A 22,422-nucleotide genomic window follows, 5' to 3' on the forward strand; every position below is an offset into this window, starting at 1 on the left:
TGTAAGGCAAGTCCTAAAAACATTGAATCCATCTAATCTATTAATCTCAGCTCTCACTTTACTTGGGTCCTTTCATCCACTCAGCTGCAACTTTCATCTTGTTATTCCACACTCATGTAAGAACTACTACACAAGGTACCACTGTACCACCTTTACACAAGCCACATTCGAGCCAGGTGATAATTGTTCCAACGCAGGTTGCATAGTGTTTCCACATTCAACACCTCAGTGAGAGCCAAGACAAACATGCATACATAATCATGAGTTTCCAACACTGATGCGCAGGTAATACTTGCTTATGTACTAACACTACACTTTATATAGTAATGCACTGTTCTTTTGTCCTCTGTATGGATAACACAGTTAGTGTTGCCTAATAAAACACATTCACTGAAGTCAGTGACGATGTGAATTCTTGTTCCCCTTATCCTGGCAGAGACAACTCCTCCCATCTTCTTCTGAATGGAAAACTACTGTATTATTTCTATGAATAATCTCACATTTCATTCACTTTTCAACAGAGTTGTATTAACTTAAAATTTTCATGCCCCACTGGTTTCTAGCACATTTTTTTTTATTTGTGTGAGGATGTTCCTGTTATTTTGTTTCGTTTTGTTAGTGCTATCCTCTCCAAACCATACATCATAGCAGGTCTCACTACCATCTTGTAAACCTTACCTTTCACTCTTGCTGCTATACTGGTATCACACATCACCCTTGACACTCATCTCCATCTACTCCACCCTCCCTGCACCCTCTTCTTCATCTCTCTTGTGCAATGTTCACTGTTTTAGATGGCTGACTCCAGGTATTTAAACTCATATACCTTTGCTACCTCTGCTCCTTACAGCTTCACAGTTTCACCTGTCTTCTTGTCATTCACACACATGTATTCTGTCTTGCTTCAACTGAATTCCATTCCTCTTCTCTCTAGAGCATACCTCCACCTCTCCAGGCTCTTTTCCACCTGTTCCCTACTCTCACTACAGATAACAATGTCAACTGCAAACATCATAATCTATAGACACTCAGTTGTGACTTCATCTGTCATCTCGTCATCACCTCTGAAGCAAGAAAGGGATCCGGCATGGTTACAAATATAATCCTACGTCCACTTTGAACCTATCTGTAACTCCTACCGCACATCTCATCACTATCACAATTTTAGCACCAACTTCACAAACCTTTCTGCCTCTCTGGTCTTCCTCATGCAGGACCACAGCCCCTCCTTTTTTAGCACCCTACCATATGCTTTCTCTAAATCTACAAAGACACAGTGCAACTCTTTCTCCAATCATCAAGACTCTCAAAGCAAACATCCCTGTAATCTATCTTTAACAACTCTTTCTCTTATCTTCATAATATGTCTTATCAGCCTTATCTCTCTATAGTTGTTACAGCTCAACACATAACCCTTGTTCTTCAGTACCAGTACACCCCATTCCTTAGGCATCCTCTCATTCCAAGTTTGTGTTAAACAGTCCAATGCCCTCTCTAATGGAGACCACCTCCACAGTTATGTCATCTGAACCTTTTCACTCATGTCTTTACAGTTTTACATTTCACCCTCACTAATCATCTGCACTTCCTGAATCACTAACTGTCCTCCATCTGTCTTTCTCTCTCATTTTCTTTATTCATCAGCGTCTCACAGTGCTCCTTCCATCTACTCAGCACACTCTCTTCACTTGTTAGTACATTTATATTTCTATTCTTAATCATTCTATCCTGCTGCACATCCTTTCCAGCTCAATCACTGTCGATCACTCCCATCTTTCACTTTTTGCTGTTTGCCAAGCCCCCCAGTACTCCTGACTACTTTCTTCATCTCCCTAACTATCCCACGTTTTTCTTTGCTAGTATCTTCCTTTGAATAATTTCCTGCACTTTCTTATTCTAGACACCAAACAGCCTTTTGGCAGTTTCTCCCAGCACTACAGCTGTACACTTCTTTCTACATTTCACTTCTTCACTTTCTTCTTTCTTCATTTCACCATGTAATTCTTGCCGGTGCCTCTCTCTTTTTAATTTCCAAAGTCATTGTACAGCAGGGGTGTCCAACTCCAGTCCTCAATAGCTACTGTCCTGCAGCTTTTAGATGCATCTTTGTTCCGACACACCTGAATCACATGGATGGCTTGTTATCAGGCCTTTGCCAAACTTGAAGAGGTAATCCAATCATTTGATTCAGCTGTGTTGGAGTAGGGTTGCATGTAAAAGCTGCAGGACAGTAGCTCTCGAGGACTGGAGTTGGACACCCCTGTTCTATAGACTACCATCACCTTTCAGTCCGCTTTCTTTTTTGGATTACACCTTCTATATCGAATATAGTCCACCTATTTGTTACCCTACCCTCGTCCTTGAAGTACATGTTCACTTGTTCCCTCAGGACCTTCTTGCTGTGAGGCAACAATGCTAACCACTGCGGCACAATCTTCGCAGGAGTTCTTCCTTCAAGATCCATTTCACATCTTGTCTACACCATAGCAGAACATTTTGAATCCACCTCCATTCCTCCTGCCTTTGCTTCCCTTCCACCTGGTCTCCTGCATACCTTCCAGTTACAGTGCATGTTTAGAGTCCCTACTCTCACCTCCACACTTCTACCTTTCTTTCTCTTTCGCTGTCTCCTAACACAGCTTCATTAATTCCTCCTCCTTTGTCTTCAGCCAATAGTAGCACAGTTTCCACTAGCAACCTATTTGCTATCAGCATTGGAGGCAGTTGTTGTAAACCCGTGACCCAGCTGATCTGGTATGGGAATCTGAAATTTTTCTGAAATGTGTGGGGTTTTTTATATTGTTGTTTTCCAAGCTAAAGCCCTGTGTATTATTTCATAAGAAAGTCAATAATAATGATAATAATAGAATTTCGAAACAAAGTACAACTTCTGGCTGATTCTGACAAACAATCAGCTTTTGCCCTTGAAAAAAAGGTCCAAGGTTTCTCACCTCATCCAGCTTGTTGAGATTTGCAGACATCAAACTAACAAGCTGACCAGTGCTGATCTTATCCAAGACTCTGCTGGACAGCTTCAGGGTCTGAAAATGTCAAAGGTCAGAGGTCAGCTGGAACACAAAAAGAGAAAGTGAGTAAAAAGTGGAAGTCTGTGACACACGGCCATGCTTTGACACCTGGCTGACATGCCCCTCACAGCAACCTGTGGACAGTCAAGGAAGTGCCTCTCTGGGAAAGCTCAGTCATACATGACAAACAAGGTGGAAGCTGGTCTTCAAAATATTACTAGGAAAACATAAAATCTAAGAAATGCAAAGGCCTTATCGGATGGGTTGCTTTGTTCTGATAGCAGATTGTTACAGCAGTGACTAAAAGTAACAAGTATTCAATTCAGGTGTTATCAGCAGCTCAGTGCTACTGGCTGCAAGGATTTACACTTGCACTACACAACACTTCAGGAACAAACGCTATACGTTTTACTCTAGTTTTGTTGCAAATGAAAAATGCATTGAAATCTTTGAAATCTTAATATCATTGTTCAAGGTTAAAAATACAGTTTAGAAATAGTTAAAAAGTTTATAAAGGTTGGAAAATAGTTTCTAATCATAGATAATGTTCTTCCCTTACCTTCTTGTAAATAAGGCTAAAAAGTGCGATGCGGATCTGCATGCCAAGGTGATGCAGGCCAAAGATGGCAGGCTGCAACAGAAGGAAGCGGGCAGTGAAGAGGAGGCAAAGGCCCAGGGACAGGTAGAGTCCCTGACTTCTCTCTGGAGCATGGAACGGGTCAAAGGAAGCAATGATGCGACCTGAAATCTGAGGTTGCACTGTCTTGGAAGCCTCCTGCACAAAAACCATGGGACAATAAAGAGAAAACAATAACACCTCCTCGTGGCAAAGCAAATGTATTTGGCACGATAGTGCATTCAGATCATGATTCTTGCTAAAGCTGCTGGAGAGGACAGTAAATGATGAAAATGAATAACCAATGGTTTTGTAGTTGTAGTTAGTTCATCACTAGAGAATCAGCTTTCCTCGTGCCCTTGGAAGATTGTTAAGTATATTTTATCACCCCTGTTACAGGCATGGTAAGTTTATGAGCAATATACTCCTAAGTACATTTTAATAATGAGGACTTCTTTGTTATTCTGGTATGAATGTGGGAATAAATAAATGCAAATACAAAGAAAAATTGATCAGTTTCAGTATCAACTGCCATTTCAAATATGGGTATTTTAGGAAAGTGCATATTCCAATAATTTTTAATGTTGAGATCATGACATAAAGTAAAAACAAACAAACAAACACTAAAACTAAAAGAAAATGTCACCTTAAAAAAAAAAGAAAATGCGGTTACATAATAGCAAATTCACGTCTGGATCTGGAATCAGCCAGGATCATTAGCCAAGATTCCAAGCATGTCCAGATAAACATTTTTCTGCCAAAAATCTAATAGCCTTAAACGACCAGAAAACTATGCTGGCTTCCACTTCAATGTGTTTTCGGAGCCTCTCTGTTTACCTAGTGTCTCCTCAAAATCCACCAGGCATTCTTGCCATCTTGACAACCAGCAACAACTGCACTAACTTACACAATGGCTGCTGTCTGGAGCTTCCCATAAGCCTGGGACAGTGAGCTGGTTTGTGACACCATGGTGTGACATGCTTGTGATGTTTGTGTGTCATTGCACAATAGCTTTATTGGGGTGTGCCAGCAGGACACCATTGTTAACAGGTACCACACACACATGCAGGTACAGCATTAACGAACTGCTACATAATTACAGCCAGGCATGCAGTCGAGCCAGGTCGAGTATGCAGTAGGTGTAACACAATAATTACATTAAAGAACATTTACCTGATATTTTAACATGGGTGTAATTAAACAGGATGGATAAAGACTGTTTAATGTTCAGTCTAACTGGGTTGCATTCTCACACACAACTCTACTTGGTCATATAGAGAAATGGTTATTTATGTCCTGACTTAAAGACTCTACCTGAGCGTTATAGTCATCACCATATTGGTGTTTTGAAAGCACAATCAATGGGTGGATGTGACCAATGTGCAATGTGTGCTCATATGGCAATGTCAGTTCTTGCTTTATCGTCCTTTGTGACTCTACATGCAGCTATAACTGAATTTCATATGGTACTCAATAGCACTTGAAACTAGTGATTAAGACCACAAAATTATCAGAAAAGAATTAACTGAAGTCAAAAATCAAATGAGCACTAGGGGTTCTTTTTCCATCTACTTTATTATAATCTGATGTCTTTCATAACTAATGTAGCTGCCCCCTCCTCGTCCTACCATAATGATGTTCGACTGAGCTGTAGAACAGTGTAACAATAATTATTTTTGCATTTGAACATGAAATTTTGAAGTCAAAGTTTAAAGAATTAATTTTGTTTATGTTAATGGGTACATTTGCTAAAAAGACAGGTTAATAACACCTTCTAATCTCCAGCCTTTATCATATTTAAAAACTCAGAAAGACAGGTGAAGGTTTTACATCCCAATCCATTCATCCATCTTCTTCTGCTTTATCCGGGGTCGCGGGGGCAGCAGCCTAAGCAGAGAAGCCCAAACCTCCCTCTCCCCAGCCACTTCCTCTAGCTTATCCGGGGGAACACCGAGGCGTTCCCAGGCCAGCCGAGAGATATAAATTCTCCAGCATGTCCTGGGTCTGCCTCCTCCCGGTGGGACATGCCCGGAACACCTCACTCAGGAGGCGCCCAGGAGGCATCCTTGTCAGATGCCCAAACCACCTCGACTGGCTCCTTTCGATATGGAGGAGCAGCAGCTCTACTCTGAGCCCCTCCCAGATGGCCAAACTTCTCACCCTATCTCTAAGGGAGAGGCCAGCCACCCTTCGGAGGAAGCTCACTTCCGCCGCTTGTATCCGCGATCTCGTTCTTTCGGTCACTACCCACAGCTCGTGGCCATAGGTGAGGGTAGGGACATAGATCGACTGGTAAATTGAGAGCTTCGCTTTTACGCTCAGCTCTCTCTTCCCAATCCGTGCTTTCAGAAGCCAGAGATCATGTGACCAGGACTTTATTTGCTTTCTGCAGTAAGTGTTTAAAAAAAAAATCTAAATTTGAATCTGCTTTATCTACAAGATAAAACCAACATGATCAAGTTATAATAATGATGGGTTTGAATCTGCAAGCGGGACTGAGCATCACAATTCCCAGTTAGAGATGCTGGATGTGCTTCCTGCAGGACAGACTGAAATACTCACCCCAAGGTAGAGGAGGACACCAAAGCAGGCGAAAGGCCAAAAGAAGCAGCGGGCCAGTGCTCTCAGCAGCTTTGGCTTTCTCTTGGCTGTGGCTGACACCACCTCCCTGTCCCATTCTCTGCAGGGAGGAAAGAGTTATATTGTAACACAGTTAAAATGCAGTGAAGAAGGCAGAATGGGAGAAACACACAACGCCAGACAAATACCAGAAGGGTTTGGCTCTGGCTCTTCTATCTGTCTGCTACTACTTTGGCTGTGTACCAGCCAGAGTTTAATGGTCTGTTCCACAACTTCAGCTGGTGATTAATTCACAGAATAAAAACCTGTTGCCATTTATTTAGGAATATAATTTTTGTGAATGAATTTTGTACCTTTTAGATGTTGGGAATTTGAGTCTAGTTTTCTAGGAACTTCTACAAGTATTGTTAGGAATTACTTAGTGTAAGTTTGTTATAACTCTATTAATTTCCCACAACTGCCTGGCAGGCAAGTACAGCTTTAGAGAGTAGCTGCATTGTTCTGTGAGGGGAAATTTATAGCTGCGGTGATGTGGCCAACCAGCAGCAGTAAGTGTATGTGTGTATGTGTGTGTGTGTGTGTGGGGCGGGGTGGGGGGTGGGGGGGGGGGGACGACAATTGAGGAAGAAAGTGATTACAAAAAACATAAGGGGATTGAAGATTTACCTTTCATATTGAATTAGTCTCAATTTGTACAGGGAGAGATCCTTGCATTTTCAATTTCAGTGAGTCATGCAAAATGTCTAGGTGGCCATGTGTTACCTATTGACTGCCAAGCAGAGATATACAACTCTGGGCCACAAACAGGAAAACTGTGGGGATGGGGGTGGAAGGGATGGGGATATCCCAGCTGTCATAAGGTGAAATTCACTGTACACCCTGTACAGATCACCAGTCTATCACAGGATTAACCTATAATATTCCTGCAGGCACAGGGAGCATGTGCAAACTCCGCAGATACAGTAGTGAATCAAAAGTGCTAACCACTGTACTGTTGTGTACAGACAATATGGATAAGATAGACGTGACAAGATTTTGAAACTGAACGCTTCCTAGCTTCTGGTTGCTGTCTGCTTGCAGTCTGAGTACCACTGAATAATCAAGGTTCTGCAGGCTTTGGTTTCATGCTCCGTATGGAGTGTAAAAGAAGAGCTTCATTTGCCACAATGCATTCTTAAACTCTAAAATTTTACTAGCTTGTTTCTAATGCATACATATATACCAAACAGAAAGTCTTGGTTCAGATGGTTTCAATAAAAGCTTCAAAATATTGTCTGTTGTCTGCAGAGGCCAAATCATTATAGATTACGGGTTTCTAGATTTGCTTTGATAGCAATCTTCTTACCTAGTATGTTATTTATTTACTGCAACATAGATATATCTAAAATAAAAACATCACTATGTTTATGATATCAACATTTAAAATGATTAAAATGTAATTAAAAACGCAGATTCGCGTGCGTGTATGTGTTGTCTTTACCAGACTTCATTCCAGCTCCTGCTAGATAATAACTGTCATGCCAAGAAAGCTCAAAGACTTGAGTTGAATTGGGGGTGATAAAAGAGGCTGACGGCACACAGCATGCTTTAATGGAAGGTAAAGTTCACGTTCCCAGAAGTCCTCACTGTTTGCCTGATCAGAATAATGAAAGCAAAATCACCCACCACTGTTCATTTATCAACCTGGTGGGACTGGGCCCTTTCTAAAGGTCGACTTTATAAAACCCGTGTACACTGACCAGCCTTTTGGCCACATTTAGCGTGACGACAGCCCCACAAAGAGGCAAGACTACGTGGAACACTGCTGTGGTTTTTAGGCAAGGTTTAAAAAACATAAGAGTATTTAACTTTTGGGATTTAACTTTTGGGAAATGACTTGTCAAAGATGTGCCACCAGCTTATATCTGCAAGAACGGGAAAAGATTAAAAAGGGATCAAAGGAAGAAAGTAACAAAATAACAAAAACGAAAAATTCAGGAAGCCCTTGTGCTGCTAGCATTGGGCTTAACAGGATACATTTAAATTAATTTATTATAAAAAATTGCAATCATTATCCAACTTTTTATTGAACAAAATAAATGTAAGACAAAGATAGAAACAGACAAAGAGAGAAACAGAAATAAATCAGAGAGAGTGCAAGACAGATGCAAAAAAAGAGGGTCACGTCTGTCCATCATCTTTGGTCTGGCTGTTTGTTGGCACACACAGGTTTGCTTTGTGTCAAGCCTTGTTTAAATGCCAGCCCTTATTGTGAAAAAAGAAAGGACTCATACCCTGCTACTGTAAACATGAGTAAAGAACATGCGTGAAAAACATCAAAGCCGCATATTTCTAGGTTTCAGAATGTCTACAAGTTCCACTTACCTGGATTTCGTTACTGTGCATGCTACAATCAGCACATACCTAGACATTTTCTCTACATGTTTTAATAAAGTCTGGATGAAGTTCAGTTAATGATTTTATTAGTTTCAGAGAATACCTTACAACCAGTTCCCCAAAAACAGGCTTCAACTCGGTGAGTTTAAAGGGGAGATCATTATTAATTTTGTTATTACTAATCTTGTAAGGAAAGACTAAAAAAAAAAAAGTGTTTAATTGTTCTAATAATGCACAATTACTCGGCCAGGATGTACAAACCTTTCAAGTCTCTCAGAGAGGTTGTCTGCCAGATCAAAGGAGGGAGCCTTGTACACATCTGACAGATCCAACTTCTTTCTGAAGCCCTTCCTTAACAGTGGTGTTACCCACCTGCACACACACACACACACACACACACACACACACACACACACACACACACACACACACACACACACACACACATTTGTAATTAATCTTTTTAAATTACATGGAAATATAATTGTTTCTTCGTGGCTAGATGATAAGCCTTTGGTTTCATAGTCAGACTAATGACAGAGTACTGAGAGAAATATTTGCTAGTATCTGTGAATGAATCACAGGGTGTCTCGTCCAGATACACCATGTAGGTTTTAGGATTATTTGTCTGTTTGGGATCTCTAATTGGAGTAAGTGGGGCGTCGGCGCCACTTTATTAGGCTACAATATTAACAAAGAAAGAACCATTTAATCCATACAAAAAAGTGAATTATGACAATTCCTAGCACGTTACACAAATTTTAAATCATCAGTAGCTTAAGTGCAACTGCCAACGCTTTCTAGAACATACTACATCGGAGCACAACTCTGTATTTTACGCACGTGATTTCTGCAGATGTGTGAAGAAAAACGCGTCTCACTTACCAACTGAATAGAACCCTGCAGTAATTGCCTTTTGACATTTCTTTATTTACTTTACACCGTATAACTTCAATTTCACTTTACAACAGACACGCTGCGTGTGCACCTGGCCCTGGACCTGGAGCCAAGGCTGTACACCAAACATTTCTTACCAGAAGAAAAATTTGGAGAAGAAGTTCGCATCTTCTACTGGTGACTTCTGCATTCTAAGAGCGCCGCCAGTTTGAGTTCCCTGCACCTGAGTGTCCCCCGCGTGGCTCCGAGGGGATGCTCGTCCGCTTTACTCTCCACTTCGTATCTGCTCTGAATGTATCGTCGCTATGCAGTCGTCTTGGTGTCCCAAAAGGGTGGAAAAAAACAAAAAACTGTACCTCTTCTGTCACTTTGCGCGCTTCCCTAGGTTTTTTTTATTATTATTATTCCTCCACTTGCTAAAACTCAATGTCTTCTTGTGCGTTTTCCTAGTTTTATTTTCTGCTGCAAGTCACAGTCCGCTTCGACTACCTTCCTTTCACTCACTCTCTCTCTTTTATCTCCCTCTCACTCTGTGACAGGGAGAGGACAGTCTATCCTTTATGGGCTCGCCAACAACCGAAACGTCATTTCCACGCCGACTGGCTTCAGGGTAATATTGTGGCACCAAACTCAAGAGGCACAAGTTAGTTGATCAGAAAAGATGTGGGAGGTGACCGGAGTGCAGAACTCACAAAATGTGAATTATCCTGACTTCAATTACACTCAGTTAAAAGGTAATTTGGAGAGAAAAGAAGAGTAGAAATAACAAACAGTTAGGGTTTTAACGTGAAAACCTAACATTTAAACGTCTTGTTGAAACATAAATAACATAATAAAAACCGCCGAATGAACAGGTTTTACAGTCAGGTTAGTCCTGCTGCTGCAGGTCTACCAAGCTGCCTCTGATAGTCAAGCTGTGGCATTTTATTTAATAGCTGGTACAGTTCCTACATATTTCGACGAACTTTTTTCTTTAAAAAAAGGTTAAGCACCGTTTCACTTTAGGGAGGGTTAAAACCTAGACATTCCTGAAGGGAACAGAGATAAAGTGTGGTATTAGATCACTTGTTGAAATAGCCGTGCTGACAGGTAATCTGGTTTAAAGGGGAGAAAATATTAGTGGAGTTTGTGTTTGGAACAAAGAAGCAAAGAATTGTTCGAAAGTGAAGGATTCGTTTCATGTTTCAAGTAGAAACACTGCTCCAAAACTCCGTACAGAAAACGATGCTGGCATTGATGTCCATGAGCCATAATCATATAACTGAAAACAACAAACCAGGGTTTGAGAAAGACCACGGGGAAGAGCAATGTGAAAATTCAATACGAAAAGAAGTAAGTAAATCAGAAAAAGGGTGCTTAGTTATAGCTTGTTTCAGTGTGATTTGTAAGCCAGAGCGGGATAGAAAAGATAAAAGATAGTAAGGGGACCTGAGGAAAAATACAGAGAGATGCACTGTTAGATGCTTGCAGTTGGCTACAACCGGTGTTGACTTGCACTGAAGAAAGAGTGACCTCTTCTGGACAATGACTGTCCCTTGCAGCTGTTGTCAATAAATTCTACCTTCATGCAGATTAGATAAAAGAGCCGAGGTTCACACCTGTTTTAATTTAATTCAGTTGTATTTATTTATACAGCACCAAATGACAATAACAGTTCTTTATATTGTAAGATAAAGACCCTATAATAATACAGAGAAAATCCCAACAATGGGATGACCTGTAGGCGCAAACACATGGTGATAGTGGAAAGGAAAAACTCCGTTTTAACAGGAAACCTCAGACAGAAGCAGGCTCAGGGAGGAAAAGCCATTTGTCACAAACAGGGATGGGGACGGGAGACAGGACAAAAACAAGGCCTTGTAGCAACAACAAAAATTCCTGTTTTAAGACACAATTTTAATTCCGTGTACAGCGTAACTTTATGAAAACACTGTACTGCTATTTATGTTATTTGTATTTTCCTATTAAACTAGAACAGGACTCTTTAAATTGGCTTGGTGTCAAACTCCGCCCAACACCGGGTCGCCATGGTGCGCAGCCTCAAACGTCTCTCCAGTGTGACCTGTAGAGTCCACTCTGACCGATGCTTAGCGAGCTATTGCGCTAAATCATGGCGAACTTCATGGATTATGCCTTTGCGGCTGGAGAAGAAAGCGACGGCAGCGAAGCTGAGTGGCACATCTCGCCTTATTCGGATAAAACCTCTGGTTGCATTAAGGTTCTCAACACCAGCGCCCTCCATCTTTTCTCATTTGCCTTTATGCTGCTAGTGATAGCATTAACTAGCAACAGCTGCAACCTCTGTGTCTAACATGAGCTAACTTAACGAACCTCATATGTTCTTTCTTTCTTCTTGTTTTTTATTTATTTTATTTACTGTAGTAGAAAGCTAATTTAACATACAAAGAAAACCAATTTGCTGTTTTCTTTAATTATTGTTAAGAGTTCAGTTTCAGGAGTTTGTGCAACTGCCGCTCTTTCTCACCCTTGGTGTTCTTGAATTGCTGTTCAGAGGCTGCTTAAAAATGAACATGGCTGTAACTTGGGCAGGGTTCCTACATTCATAAATATAGGATAAATGCTAATTACCAGCTGGTTTAAGTTACACAGGGGTAAGTGTTTTTAGTCAAGTGGATTAAAAAAATCAGGAAATGGATGCACTTACCATTTTGAGCCATATAATAATCGCTACATTTGCTAAAAAATAATAAAACTTGAGGTTCACACACACTGTGTGTCAGCAGTCAACAGGACACCCACAGACATACGTGACAGGTGTTACAGAGCCTTTTCACATACACTTACAGTTGCTGAAAAAAGTACCATCTCTAGAAGACAAATGGCTGAAATAAAGTAGAGTAGCCCAAGAAAGCAGAATATACAAAAATGGCTAAATAAGGTTACAAAAATGAAAGTTAAATAAGTCAAAATGAAATATTGAGCATCACAGCTTTATATCTAGTAGTTCTCTATAATAGATAAATACAGTAGCTAAAGACATTGAGTAAAGCAAAGACTGTTATTAATAATGACTTTTTTACATGTACACAATGCCGTTAACATAAATTGAGATTTTTCATTGCTTAAAACGGGTCATCTGAATTGATTATGCATTACGATTATCCCGATGAGTCAGAAGAGACTTTGTAACCTAACTTTAAAACATGAAGGAAGGAAAAAACAATATACACACATACACATTACTATATTCTTTTTGATTTTCCTTTGGTGCAAGGCCACAAACTCTTTTGGAGGCACTAACATTTTTTTATATGAAGGAATCAGTTTTTATTGATTATGGTTGTTCCATATTTTTACAGGAGCTGGATGCTGTTCAACAACAAGGAGAAGATAGTGTGTCAGCTTTGAAAAAAGCTATCAGTAACGGAGACACAGACACTGTTAAACAGCTGTTGGACAATGGCAAGCACTTCATTTTTTTTGTATCACACATTATAGTTGTCTCTAAATAATGCATTAATGCTCTAACAATTCTTCAATTATATATGATTTTTTGTTTAACGTTGCTATTAATCCATATAAAATAATTTATTTTGATTGTCTTGCTTGCTGTGGCTTTTTGTGGACAGGTGTGGATGTGGAGACCAGGCTTGGATTTGAATGGACTCCACTTATGTGTGCTGTCAGCGTGGCCAACTATGACCTGGCCAAACTGCTTCTGGATAGAGGGGCCAGTGCCAATTTCAGCAAAGGTTAAAACAATTTGTTCAACATAGCCAGAATTTCTTTGTATTTGCTATATCAGGGGTTCTCAAACTGTTCGCAGTGAGTACCACCTCATAAAAAATATGGCTCGTGAAGTACCACGTTATGACCAACATTGAAGTACAGAAGTATAGACCTGTTTAACGCCACATACAGTTTACACGAGACAATTTTATTTCTTATATGAATGTTATTTATTTTAACTGTCATAAACAGGATGTGACAAGTGATAATAATAACAACTGTACTGCATTAAAAGATTCACAGCAGGTGAGATATCCGATCTTTAAGTGATGACCTGATGAAACCTTTTTCCAGGTCCAAACTACTCTGCGTTTATTAAGGCTGTTGTGTTTTTAACATGTTTTAATGCTTTGTATCTTTTTTTTATATAATCTGAACAAGCCCCTAAAAAAGGCAGTGATCACTGTCGGCCTCTCGGTTTTTATTATCACTATTCATTTTAAAGCTCAGTTTTTAAAACCTTATGATGTAACTACACCCATGCAGCAGTATATTAATGACTAACCTTATATTGCAGTTGTTTTCCGGACTGAAGTTTGGTCCGTTTACATCATCCTGCCATGCAATTGCATTTGTCCCTAACCTTCGGGAACCCTCATGTTAACTTTTATTAAGTGGAAAAAAGTTAGAGTTCATCCTCCAGCTTCACTGTGTTTATATTATGCTAACCATAGCGGTGTAGCTAGCCACTAGGGCTGCCACGATTAGTCGACTAGTCACGACTGATTTAATAGTCGACGCGTTGTTTGACGCTTTGTAAGATCCCAAAAGCAGGAATAAGCAGGATTTAAGAGTGTAATAACGGACTGAAACAGAAGATGGCAGCACTGCATGTACAAGGATGCCAGCTGCCGTTAAACCCCGAAGAAGAAGCTGTGTCCCAGAATTCATAGCGCAGCCCAGCTCAGTTTCCAACAATGGCAGCAGCTAGTTAGTTTTAATATTACTCTTATTATTCTTTCTGGGTCACAAAATAAACGTTTAAGATATTTTCAGGCGAGAATGTAGCTGTGTAAACCTCAAATATCTGCTCAGTTTATCAAGACAACACATATTTTTAAAAGCGCTCCGACGTCTGTTACCCACTAGCTTGATAGCTAGCCGGGGGCAAAGCTCACTAGAGCCAGTGTGAACACCGGACTCCCGGCAAATCGTTTTTAAACCCACCGCCGTCTTTTGCTACTCAGGTTAAACATATATAAGTCACTTAGATAACTTAAAAATTTTATTGTTTGCCTTTTTTTTTTTTTTTTTTTTTATTCCTGAGTAAATCGGTTTGGCTGAGATTAAAGTTATAGTTTTTACACAGCTGAATAAAGGTCAAGAAGACAACTGATTATCAGAAGTGTGAGATGCTCAAGAATATACTCCGGTGTCTCGTTATATTTTAGATAGCAAGGAGTTTATTAAACTTCACTGAAACAATCTGCAAATTTCAATAAAATTTAATAAACTATCATCTTGCCTTTATTTTTAGTTAGCACATACCTTAAACATACCAGCTGTAAGCTAATGATAGTTATATAAGAGCAGATGCTGCTGGTGCAATAAGCTGTACGTTTTACATCCAATGGATGCATGATCTGATTAGTCGACTAATTGCAAAAATAATCGGTGACTAGTCGACTATCAAAATAATCGTTTGTGGCAGCCCTACTAGCCACCACGCAGCACATCATTATATACCAGCTAGCCAAACTTCAGCAACCCTACAAACGCCACTGCTGTTTAGTTTTCTGTCTTCATTTATGTCGGAAGTGATAGCAGAGCTGTACGTTTGAATTTTTGCTGTGGCGGTTAAGCTGCCGGATTTTTGGCTTCACGACCCTCCTTCGTGATTCGTGCACACCGAAGCTCAGTTTGCTCTCCACGAATGCTGGCATTAAATACCATGCAAATAAGTTTATGTGGTGGCCTCGCTGGATCCACTGTCCACCCGCCCTGTGATGACCCTCCTCCAGGATCCTCCCACCCAGGGGAAATAAACCGCTGTCAAGGTGCTGCTGCTGCAGTGCCACTCCCTCTCCGATGCAGAGCGGGCCGAGAAACTCCTCTCTCTCTCTCTGGCCTGGGTGATGGTACTGCTCTCGAGTAAATGTAGAACATGTTGTCCTTGCTAGGAACGGATGACAGCTGATTCCTCTTCACTCACATCTTCCTCTGACAGATGCCAGTGCGAGCTGGCCTCGCCAACTCCCCGCTGCTGGCCACGAAGGATTACCGCCCACTCGCAGAAGAAGTGGATTGCGGCATGGCAGCATTGCGTAAAAGGGCTGTGTTTTTACCATCAGCGTGACAGCGCCTTGCTGCCTTTGCAGTTTTAAGGCCCGGAGAAACAAGCTCGCCGGTGCTCTGTAGCGGCTGCGACCGCTGGCGATAGGGAAAGGCTGCTCTTCATGGAGGACTCGCGCTAGGGGAGATGTTTTCTGGTTGAGTCTGGCTCCTAGAAGAGCCCGGGGAAATCTTGTGTCGTCTTTGCATACCTCCACAATGGTATATTATTGAATCTTAAAAAACATTGGAGATTTCCCGCGTACCACCAGAGAGAGCCCAAGTACCACTAGTGGTACGTGTACCACAGTTTGAGAACCACTGTGCTTTATTACAAAACCTAAAACCACGGTCAGAGAGAATTGGTACAACAGTGGTGGTTATCAACTGTCTTTGTTAATGTAGGCTCTCTGTTTCAGCTTCTGTGCATGCCCACTTAAAAAGGGATTTTCACATGTCATTTGACTCTTCTTCTGCACGCAATCTAAATTCAGTTTAAGAGACACCTAATCCGATCAGAAACATAATCAAAAGAACAGGAGATGAAGATGTATGAAATGTTACGAAAATAAAACAATAGAATGCAATACTGTGGTTGCAAATATGTTTAAACGGTAAAGTTGCAGAAAATTGTTGATTTGGGCATTTGATCATGACAAGCACACAGAGCTGTGAAATGACTATATTAACATATTTATTTTATTCCTCAGTGCTCTGTGTTACTGTTTATTTCTGATGTGATGGCTTGTATAGCTCTTTAAATTGCATGACATAGACACTTGGTAAAACATTAGTGTGCACTAGTGTTAACTGTCTCATTGTCTGCAAATAGAGATGTGAGAGTCATTTAAATTTGTCACCAGATCAAATTGAAGTGGACTTTTTTTTAAGGAATGGGTATTCTTAGTGATAAATAACCTAAAATCGTGGGTTATTTATGGGTCTGGGTTAGATGGGTACCAATCTAAGTAGAGATGCCCAGGCGTCTCTTTCCGCTGCCACCTTCTCCAGCTTTTCTGGTAGGAAACCAAGGCATTCTCAAACGATTCGAGAGATGTAATCCCTCCACCATGTCCTGGGCCTGCCATGGTCAAATGTCCAAACCACCTCAAAAATGGCTTCTTTCGACACTTGGGAGTAGCAGTTCTACCTATGAGCTCCTCCCAAGTGACAAAGGTCCCATTTTTGTTTTTTAGGGTGACCCCAGCCAATTTTCAGAGGAAACTCATTTCTGTTGCTTATAATCTCACTATTATTCCTTTGCCAGCTACCCAAAGCCTGTGACTACAGGTGAGGATAATGACATAGATCGACTGTTAAATCAACAGCTTTGCTTTCATGCTTGGCTTTACCACAACAGACAGGTGATGCAGATGCAGTACCTGTCTGTTGGTGTCCTGCTCCACTCTCCCCTCAGTTGTGAACCAGACACCAAGATACTTAAACTGCTCCATTTGGGACAGCAACTTCTCCCTGAGCTATAGTGGACATAGCAGTGAGAGAGGAGTCAGTGGAGTTTGTTGTTCGATTTTTAAATACAGCTGTAATCCTACCTCTTTTTTTTTTTTTTTTAATTAAAAATATTTTTTTAAATCAGTATGAGAAGTCAAAGGATAAAAGCAGTTACAAGAAAAATTATGCAAAAGGCTTTTTGGCAGTGCAAATATGCAAATCACCAATATATGTATGTATGTATATATATATATGTTGCTAACCAGTGTTAACAGTCAAGCATAACTGACATTTCTGCATTTCTATTCATGCAAAGAGCCACTCTGTGTCAAAGTTCTGCGAAATGTACCTATATCATCATAAAAGTGGTGAGATCTCATTAAATGCGTCTGGTTCAGCACTTTCATAGCTATACCAAAGGAAATTTAAAACTTAAACTCATGATAACAGCCTTTTGTTTTATAATATGTAGTAGTTGTAAACTTTTTGAGTGTTAATCTTTTAAGAGTCTTACAATTACATAGATTAAAAAAAACAAACAGTTTAGGCAGACTACTTTTTACTGATGGTCAACATTAACATTAACACCCGTAGGGCCCACTGACCCCTGTGCAATCTTTTACCCACTGCTTTTCAGGAAGGGCAGATGGTGTGATTAGACAATAGTCCTTCATTTTGCCTTGCAGACTTGAATATTAAACACCCTGGCCTAATTCCCCCCCAATAGTCTGTTGCGTTGGTGTCGAGCTATTTTTCCCCCATGGCACGTTTTATCAATTTCCTCACCTGCTGAAGCCAAAGATCAGGAAACCAATCAGACCTATGCACCGCTATGCTTCATCTGACATTATTTAACGGCTGTGACGCCAGTGAGGAACTCTTGCAGAAACACACTGCTGATCCTTTGAGTTCTTTTTAGCTGAACCCTCATCCCAAAGCAAGAAAAATTGAAGGCATCTGTTGGCTCGAGATCAGTCTGGATGAAACAACCAAGGAAGCAGAACGCCTCCATGTTAAAAGGTTTACAGTTTTACACTCATAAAACCACGTATCCTCTTGCAGTTCTGTAGCTGGAGCACACACCACAAACACATTTTGTTAAAGAGTTCAAAGAGTGCCGTGTTGTAGTGTATATATGTATGGTTTTCAGTGGAGATATGAAAGTTGAGCCTACTTTAATCAGATAGTAATGAATCTGTGTTTAGTTTTTGGTAAAAATGTTTTTTCTAGTTTTTTTCCCTAGTGAATCACATGGAATGTAACTTTATGATAAAGGAACAAAGCTACAGTAATTGGGACCTTTGACCTCTAAAAATTGGACTGTTTTTAGAATCAAAGCTGCAGCTTAGCACTGACTGACATCTGATTCTGGGAAGTTTGCTTGTATTGATGAAAGATTTTGGAATAGATTAAACTCTCCCCACTTTATAGGAAAAGATGGATGTAGTCATCATTCCTAAATAGTTCCCTGCTTTCTTTGCTTGGGCCTTAAGTCGAATCATCCACAATATAAATGCATCAGATCTCTCATGTCTGTTTTCTTGTAAATAAATTATGTTACTCACCTAAAGGCATTATCACTAGCCAGAAATATTAAGCATAGAACCAAGCACACTTGGTTTATCTAGTGTGATTTTACGTACAGTACATTTTGCACAAACCTTAAAAATTCCACTCCAGAATTTTCTTATTCTGATCAGCACTCCCAAATACCAGCAGACACAATAGCCATGAAAACTGATTGGCTTTCAGTTTAAAAATACCAAAATTAAAAATTACTCAGATTAAGATAAAAACAGCAACTTTTTTTTCTCTCCATCCCTGTCAGTTTGACTATAAAATATTTAAAATCACTCCATTCTTAATTTCCCAGAGTGTCCACCAAAAAAAACCTCATTTGTCTGCTAAAAGTCCCCAGACCCAAGACCAACGGCACTCGTCAGTGTGTTGATATCTGATATCAATTAATTCTCAGTCCAGAATGCTGAGTTGGACTGTGTGTGACTGATTTCACAGTTTTCTTGGCAATCACTGCTTCAGGCAGGTGAAGGAAACAATTAAATGGAGTAGATGAGGGCTGACGTGTGGTCAGATCCTGATAGCATTTGTCCAAGCAGTGATGCTGAGCAGAGGAATGCATTAGTGATTGATAAAGCTCACCATGCTGCTGTCATGCCCTCTCACTTATTCTCAGGCCTCAGATTTATTTACTCCAGGCCTCTGTAGACGCAAACCAGGCAGTCTGGTTTACACCCACACGAACATAATATAAACACACACAGATATGGAGCCAAACATGCACAGCCACAAAGACACAGAAACCCATATACAGATGTAGAGACCTAGGTATTTGTGCGCACAAACACACATACAGGGAAACATCTAAACGCATTTAGAAGCACACAAGTTAGAGAGTCACTCATTACCGGAACAAACCAGGAATTGAGAGCATTGCCACAGGTCTCAGAATACTTTTATCAGTTTAAGATAAGGAGACAAATCCTCTAAGTCAAAGGGTCCATAAAAGCAGCCACACTTCCTGATGCCAGATAAAACCGCTATCAGTCTCCATTGCTCCATCCAGGTTCAGATATTTTATCCTTTTCTATATCACTGCAAATCATCAATCAAGTAATGTAATTATAAATTAGAAGCATACCATTTTTTTTCCCCAAGAGGTAAATACAGTGATTTAACTACACAATTCTTCAAAAACAAACATGAGACAGAAGGAACACTTGTCCTGTGCAAAAACATGAGCTTCACTGCTACTGGCCAGAAGAAACCATTCAGTAAACAGGTAGGGTACTTTTAAATTCAAGTATTGCAGTTTTCATTACAGCAAAAATGTTGGCAGTAGTTGAGAGAACACTGACTGAAAACCAAGTTTAATTTTAAGGGACTCAATTAGGGGTTTTTATTTATCCATGGTAAAATACCCAAAGCATTGCTCAGTGGTGGCAAGGGGGACAAAAGCATATCAAATACGCAAATAAGATGACCTGACAGAGATTGAAGGAATAGACACAGATTTAAAGGATGTAAGGAACAGATGAACTTAATCAGAAGTTAACAGGAGTGGGAAGAAGAACGGCAGGAAAGGAGGGAAGTTATCTTCAAAATATAACAGGAAGAAATCTAAAAGAGTGAACAGGTTCAAAATCACACACAAAGTGAGAAACGGAAAGAGGGGAACACAGGAGGAACCGTCACGAACAGCAGCTGGTGACAGTAGTTCTTGTTAAGTCTCGGCTTGGTGATCTCTGCATCCACATGTTGCAGGTTCTGGTTAGAGTGGCCCTTCACCTTGCAGTAGTACTATGTTCTCGAGACAGTGGAGGGACTAACTGAAGGAGCAGCTGAATGTTATCATAGACGGCCACAAGAGGAACATGAACAAGCAAACATGCTGGATAGTGGCAATTGGTCTTTTAAAATAAGAGTGAGGGCAAAAGTAAATCAAGGGCAGATAGTGACATTCATTCAGACATTTAAAAACCTAGTAGTAGTAGACATCCGCTATTAATGTAGCCATTAATGTGCCTGGGCAACTGGCCATGTAATAATCACTTGAAAGTGATTTTGTCAATGCAATAACGTAGTATTTGAGGTCTCTAAAATTGGACTATTCTGAAACTGATTTGTTTCTTTGATATCTTTTCATGGTATTACGAGCATCAGCCAAACATGAATCAGCTTTCAAACCCATATAGTATAGTTCTTAATGCTTCCTCTAAAGCTTTACTAGACTCAAACAAGGATGCGTTTTTTGGTTGCACGTCCAAGCAGCTGCATCGACACCAGACAACAACGTGCCTGGCATGAGTTTCACACACAGGTGGAATTTGTCAGCTGCAGTCTGTCTGCATCTTCTCCACAAAATAAGCAAAAATGTTGTCTCCATTGTCAGTGGCAATCTTTACATGTGTATAATTGGTGCCAGCTTGATATGGTTTTAATGTATTTTTTTAATAGTCCGAGCTAAACTAAATGTTTATTAAAATAGAAGTGACTCTTAAAATTGTTGTTGTTCTTTTCCACAGATCACTGGACGGTGCTCATGGCCAGCTGCACGGCATCTGCCAGTGAGGACAAAATTGCACGTTGCGTGGAGCTTCTGCTGTCCAGAAATGCTGACCCCAACATGGTGGACAGGTGAGGGAGGGTGCAGATGTGTTTTAGGTCAAAATATTTATGGGATTTTCAACACAGTACGCACAGTCACACCCGTTTTGATGTAGGCCAAATAAAAACACTTCATACTTTTCTAGAACAGGGGAGGAAAAAAACGAGGTGCTGGATCACATTTCCTTTGATGGTTCTCGTATGTTTAGCTGCCATGTGGTAGCATTATGCACCACTGTGCTCCATACAGTGTGTGTATATTTGTGTGTTTTGTTTGGAATGTCCTGTTATGGCATGTACATGTACAGACGGGTATCAGACAGACAGACAAACAAACATAGAGTGTAAAGGGTGGGCAAGAGACTAGAAACTTTTTTACACATTTTGTTGAATTGAACCCAGTCAGTGTGGTGTTGGTAGTTTGTTGGTCCAAAGCCTTGAAGTGTAGGTGAAAAAACAACGCACAACAGAGCGGGCTTTTAAGCACTGTAGCACAGCTGAAATGCTCCTCAAGCTGTGTTGATATGATACCTTGAAAATTTGTGTGTGAAATTTTGGATGCTACCACCTCTTAGTTACTTTAAATAATTAGAAAATTTGCTGTTGTCTGGCTGTGTTTTTGAAAAATTATTAAGGTCTATATTAAGTTGACTGAGTTGCCTGGTTTCCCAGAGGTTTAGCGTGCAGCACCTTCAACCTCTGGATAGCCCATTATGATCCCAAGGGAGGAGACCTGTGCAATAATTTTATAATGTAAATTTTTTTTTAGATAATAATGATAAAACTGGAAAAAGATGTCTATGTTTTATGTGACGAGAGATATGTCAGATACGATACCATAAATTTAGATATCTGCCGATACCGATATGAATCCAATATAGTGTATTTTTTTAATCAATAAAACTGTTTTTTTTTAAATATCTTGTTTTTGTATAAGTTCATACTCAAGTTCAAAACAAAACACTAAAGCTATTCTGTTATACCTGTATGCAAAAAAATACACAGCACCCAAATATTTCATAGTTCAGCAAAACTGATCAATCTAATAAACTTAAACCTACTTCATCCTCCCTATTCTGGTATTTTAAAGAGTAAGCAACCTAACTAATAGGGTTCTGAAACTCCCAGCAAAAAAAATAAAAAAATAGATAGGGAACCACCCACCCTCCACCTCATGATGCTTAATCAATGTAATCAACTATAATTTGATGCAGTGAGAAAGAAAATACACAGAAATCAATTATTTTCAAGGATAATTAAATAGATTCAACATCTTTTTTTCAACAGAATTGCAGACTGCACAGATGGTACCTCCACAAAGGAAAAAGT

At 40.1% G+C, this 22,422-nt stretch overlaps 2 protein-coding genes across 2 annotated transcripts in view; one reads left to right on the top strand and one right to left on the bottom strand.

The window, feature by feature from the left end:
• The window catches only part of cftr (CF transmembrane conductance regulator), a 41,973-nt gene extending 32,273 nt beyond the window's left edge, over positions 1-9,700 (bottom strand). The window contains exons 1-5 of the mRNA XM_026174718.2: positions 9,633-9,700; positions 8,860-8,970; positions 6,205-6,322; positions 3,586-3,801; positions 2,952-3,041 (exon numbers count right to left, since the gene is read on the bottom strand). Of these exons, the coding sequence (XP_026030503.1) occupies positions 2,952-3,041; positions 3,586-3,801; positions 6,205-6,322; positions 8,860-8,970; positions 9,633-9,685 (588 nt within the window). The 5' untranslated portion in view covers positions 9,686-9,700. The remainder of the gene's footprint in view (positions 1-2,951; positions 3,042-3,585; positions 3,802-6,204; positions 6,323-8,859; positions 8,971-9,632) is intronic.
• A 1,810-nt stretch (positions 9,701-11,510) lies between these two features.
• Positions 11,511-22,422, top strand: part of asz1 (ankyrin repeat, SAM and basic leucine zipper domain containing 1) — a 33,441-nt gene continuing 22,529 nt past the window's right edge. The window contains exons 1-4 of the mRNA XM_026174720.2: positions 11,511-11,713; positions 12,816-12,918; positions 13,086-13,208; positions 21,012-21,123. Coding sequence (XP_026030505.2) covers positions 11,606-11,713; positions 12,816-12,918; positions 13,086-13,208; positions 21,012-21,123 — 446 coding nt within the window. The 5' untranslated portion in view covers positions 11,511-11,605. The remainder of the gene's footprint in view (positions 11,714-12,815; positions 12,919-13,085; positions 13,209-21,011; positions 21,124-22,422) is intronic.

This window comes from Astatotilapia calliptera, chromosome 7 (genome assembly GCF_964374335.1).
Source record: "Astatotilapia calliptera chromosome 7, fAstCal68.1, whole genome shotgun sequence".
Lineage (NCBI taxonomy): Eukaryota > Metazoa > Chordata > Actinopteri > Cichliformes > Cichlidae > Astatotilapia > Astatotilapia calliptera.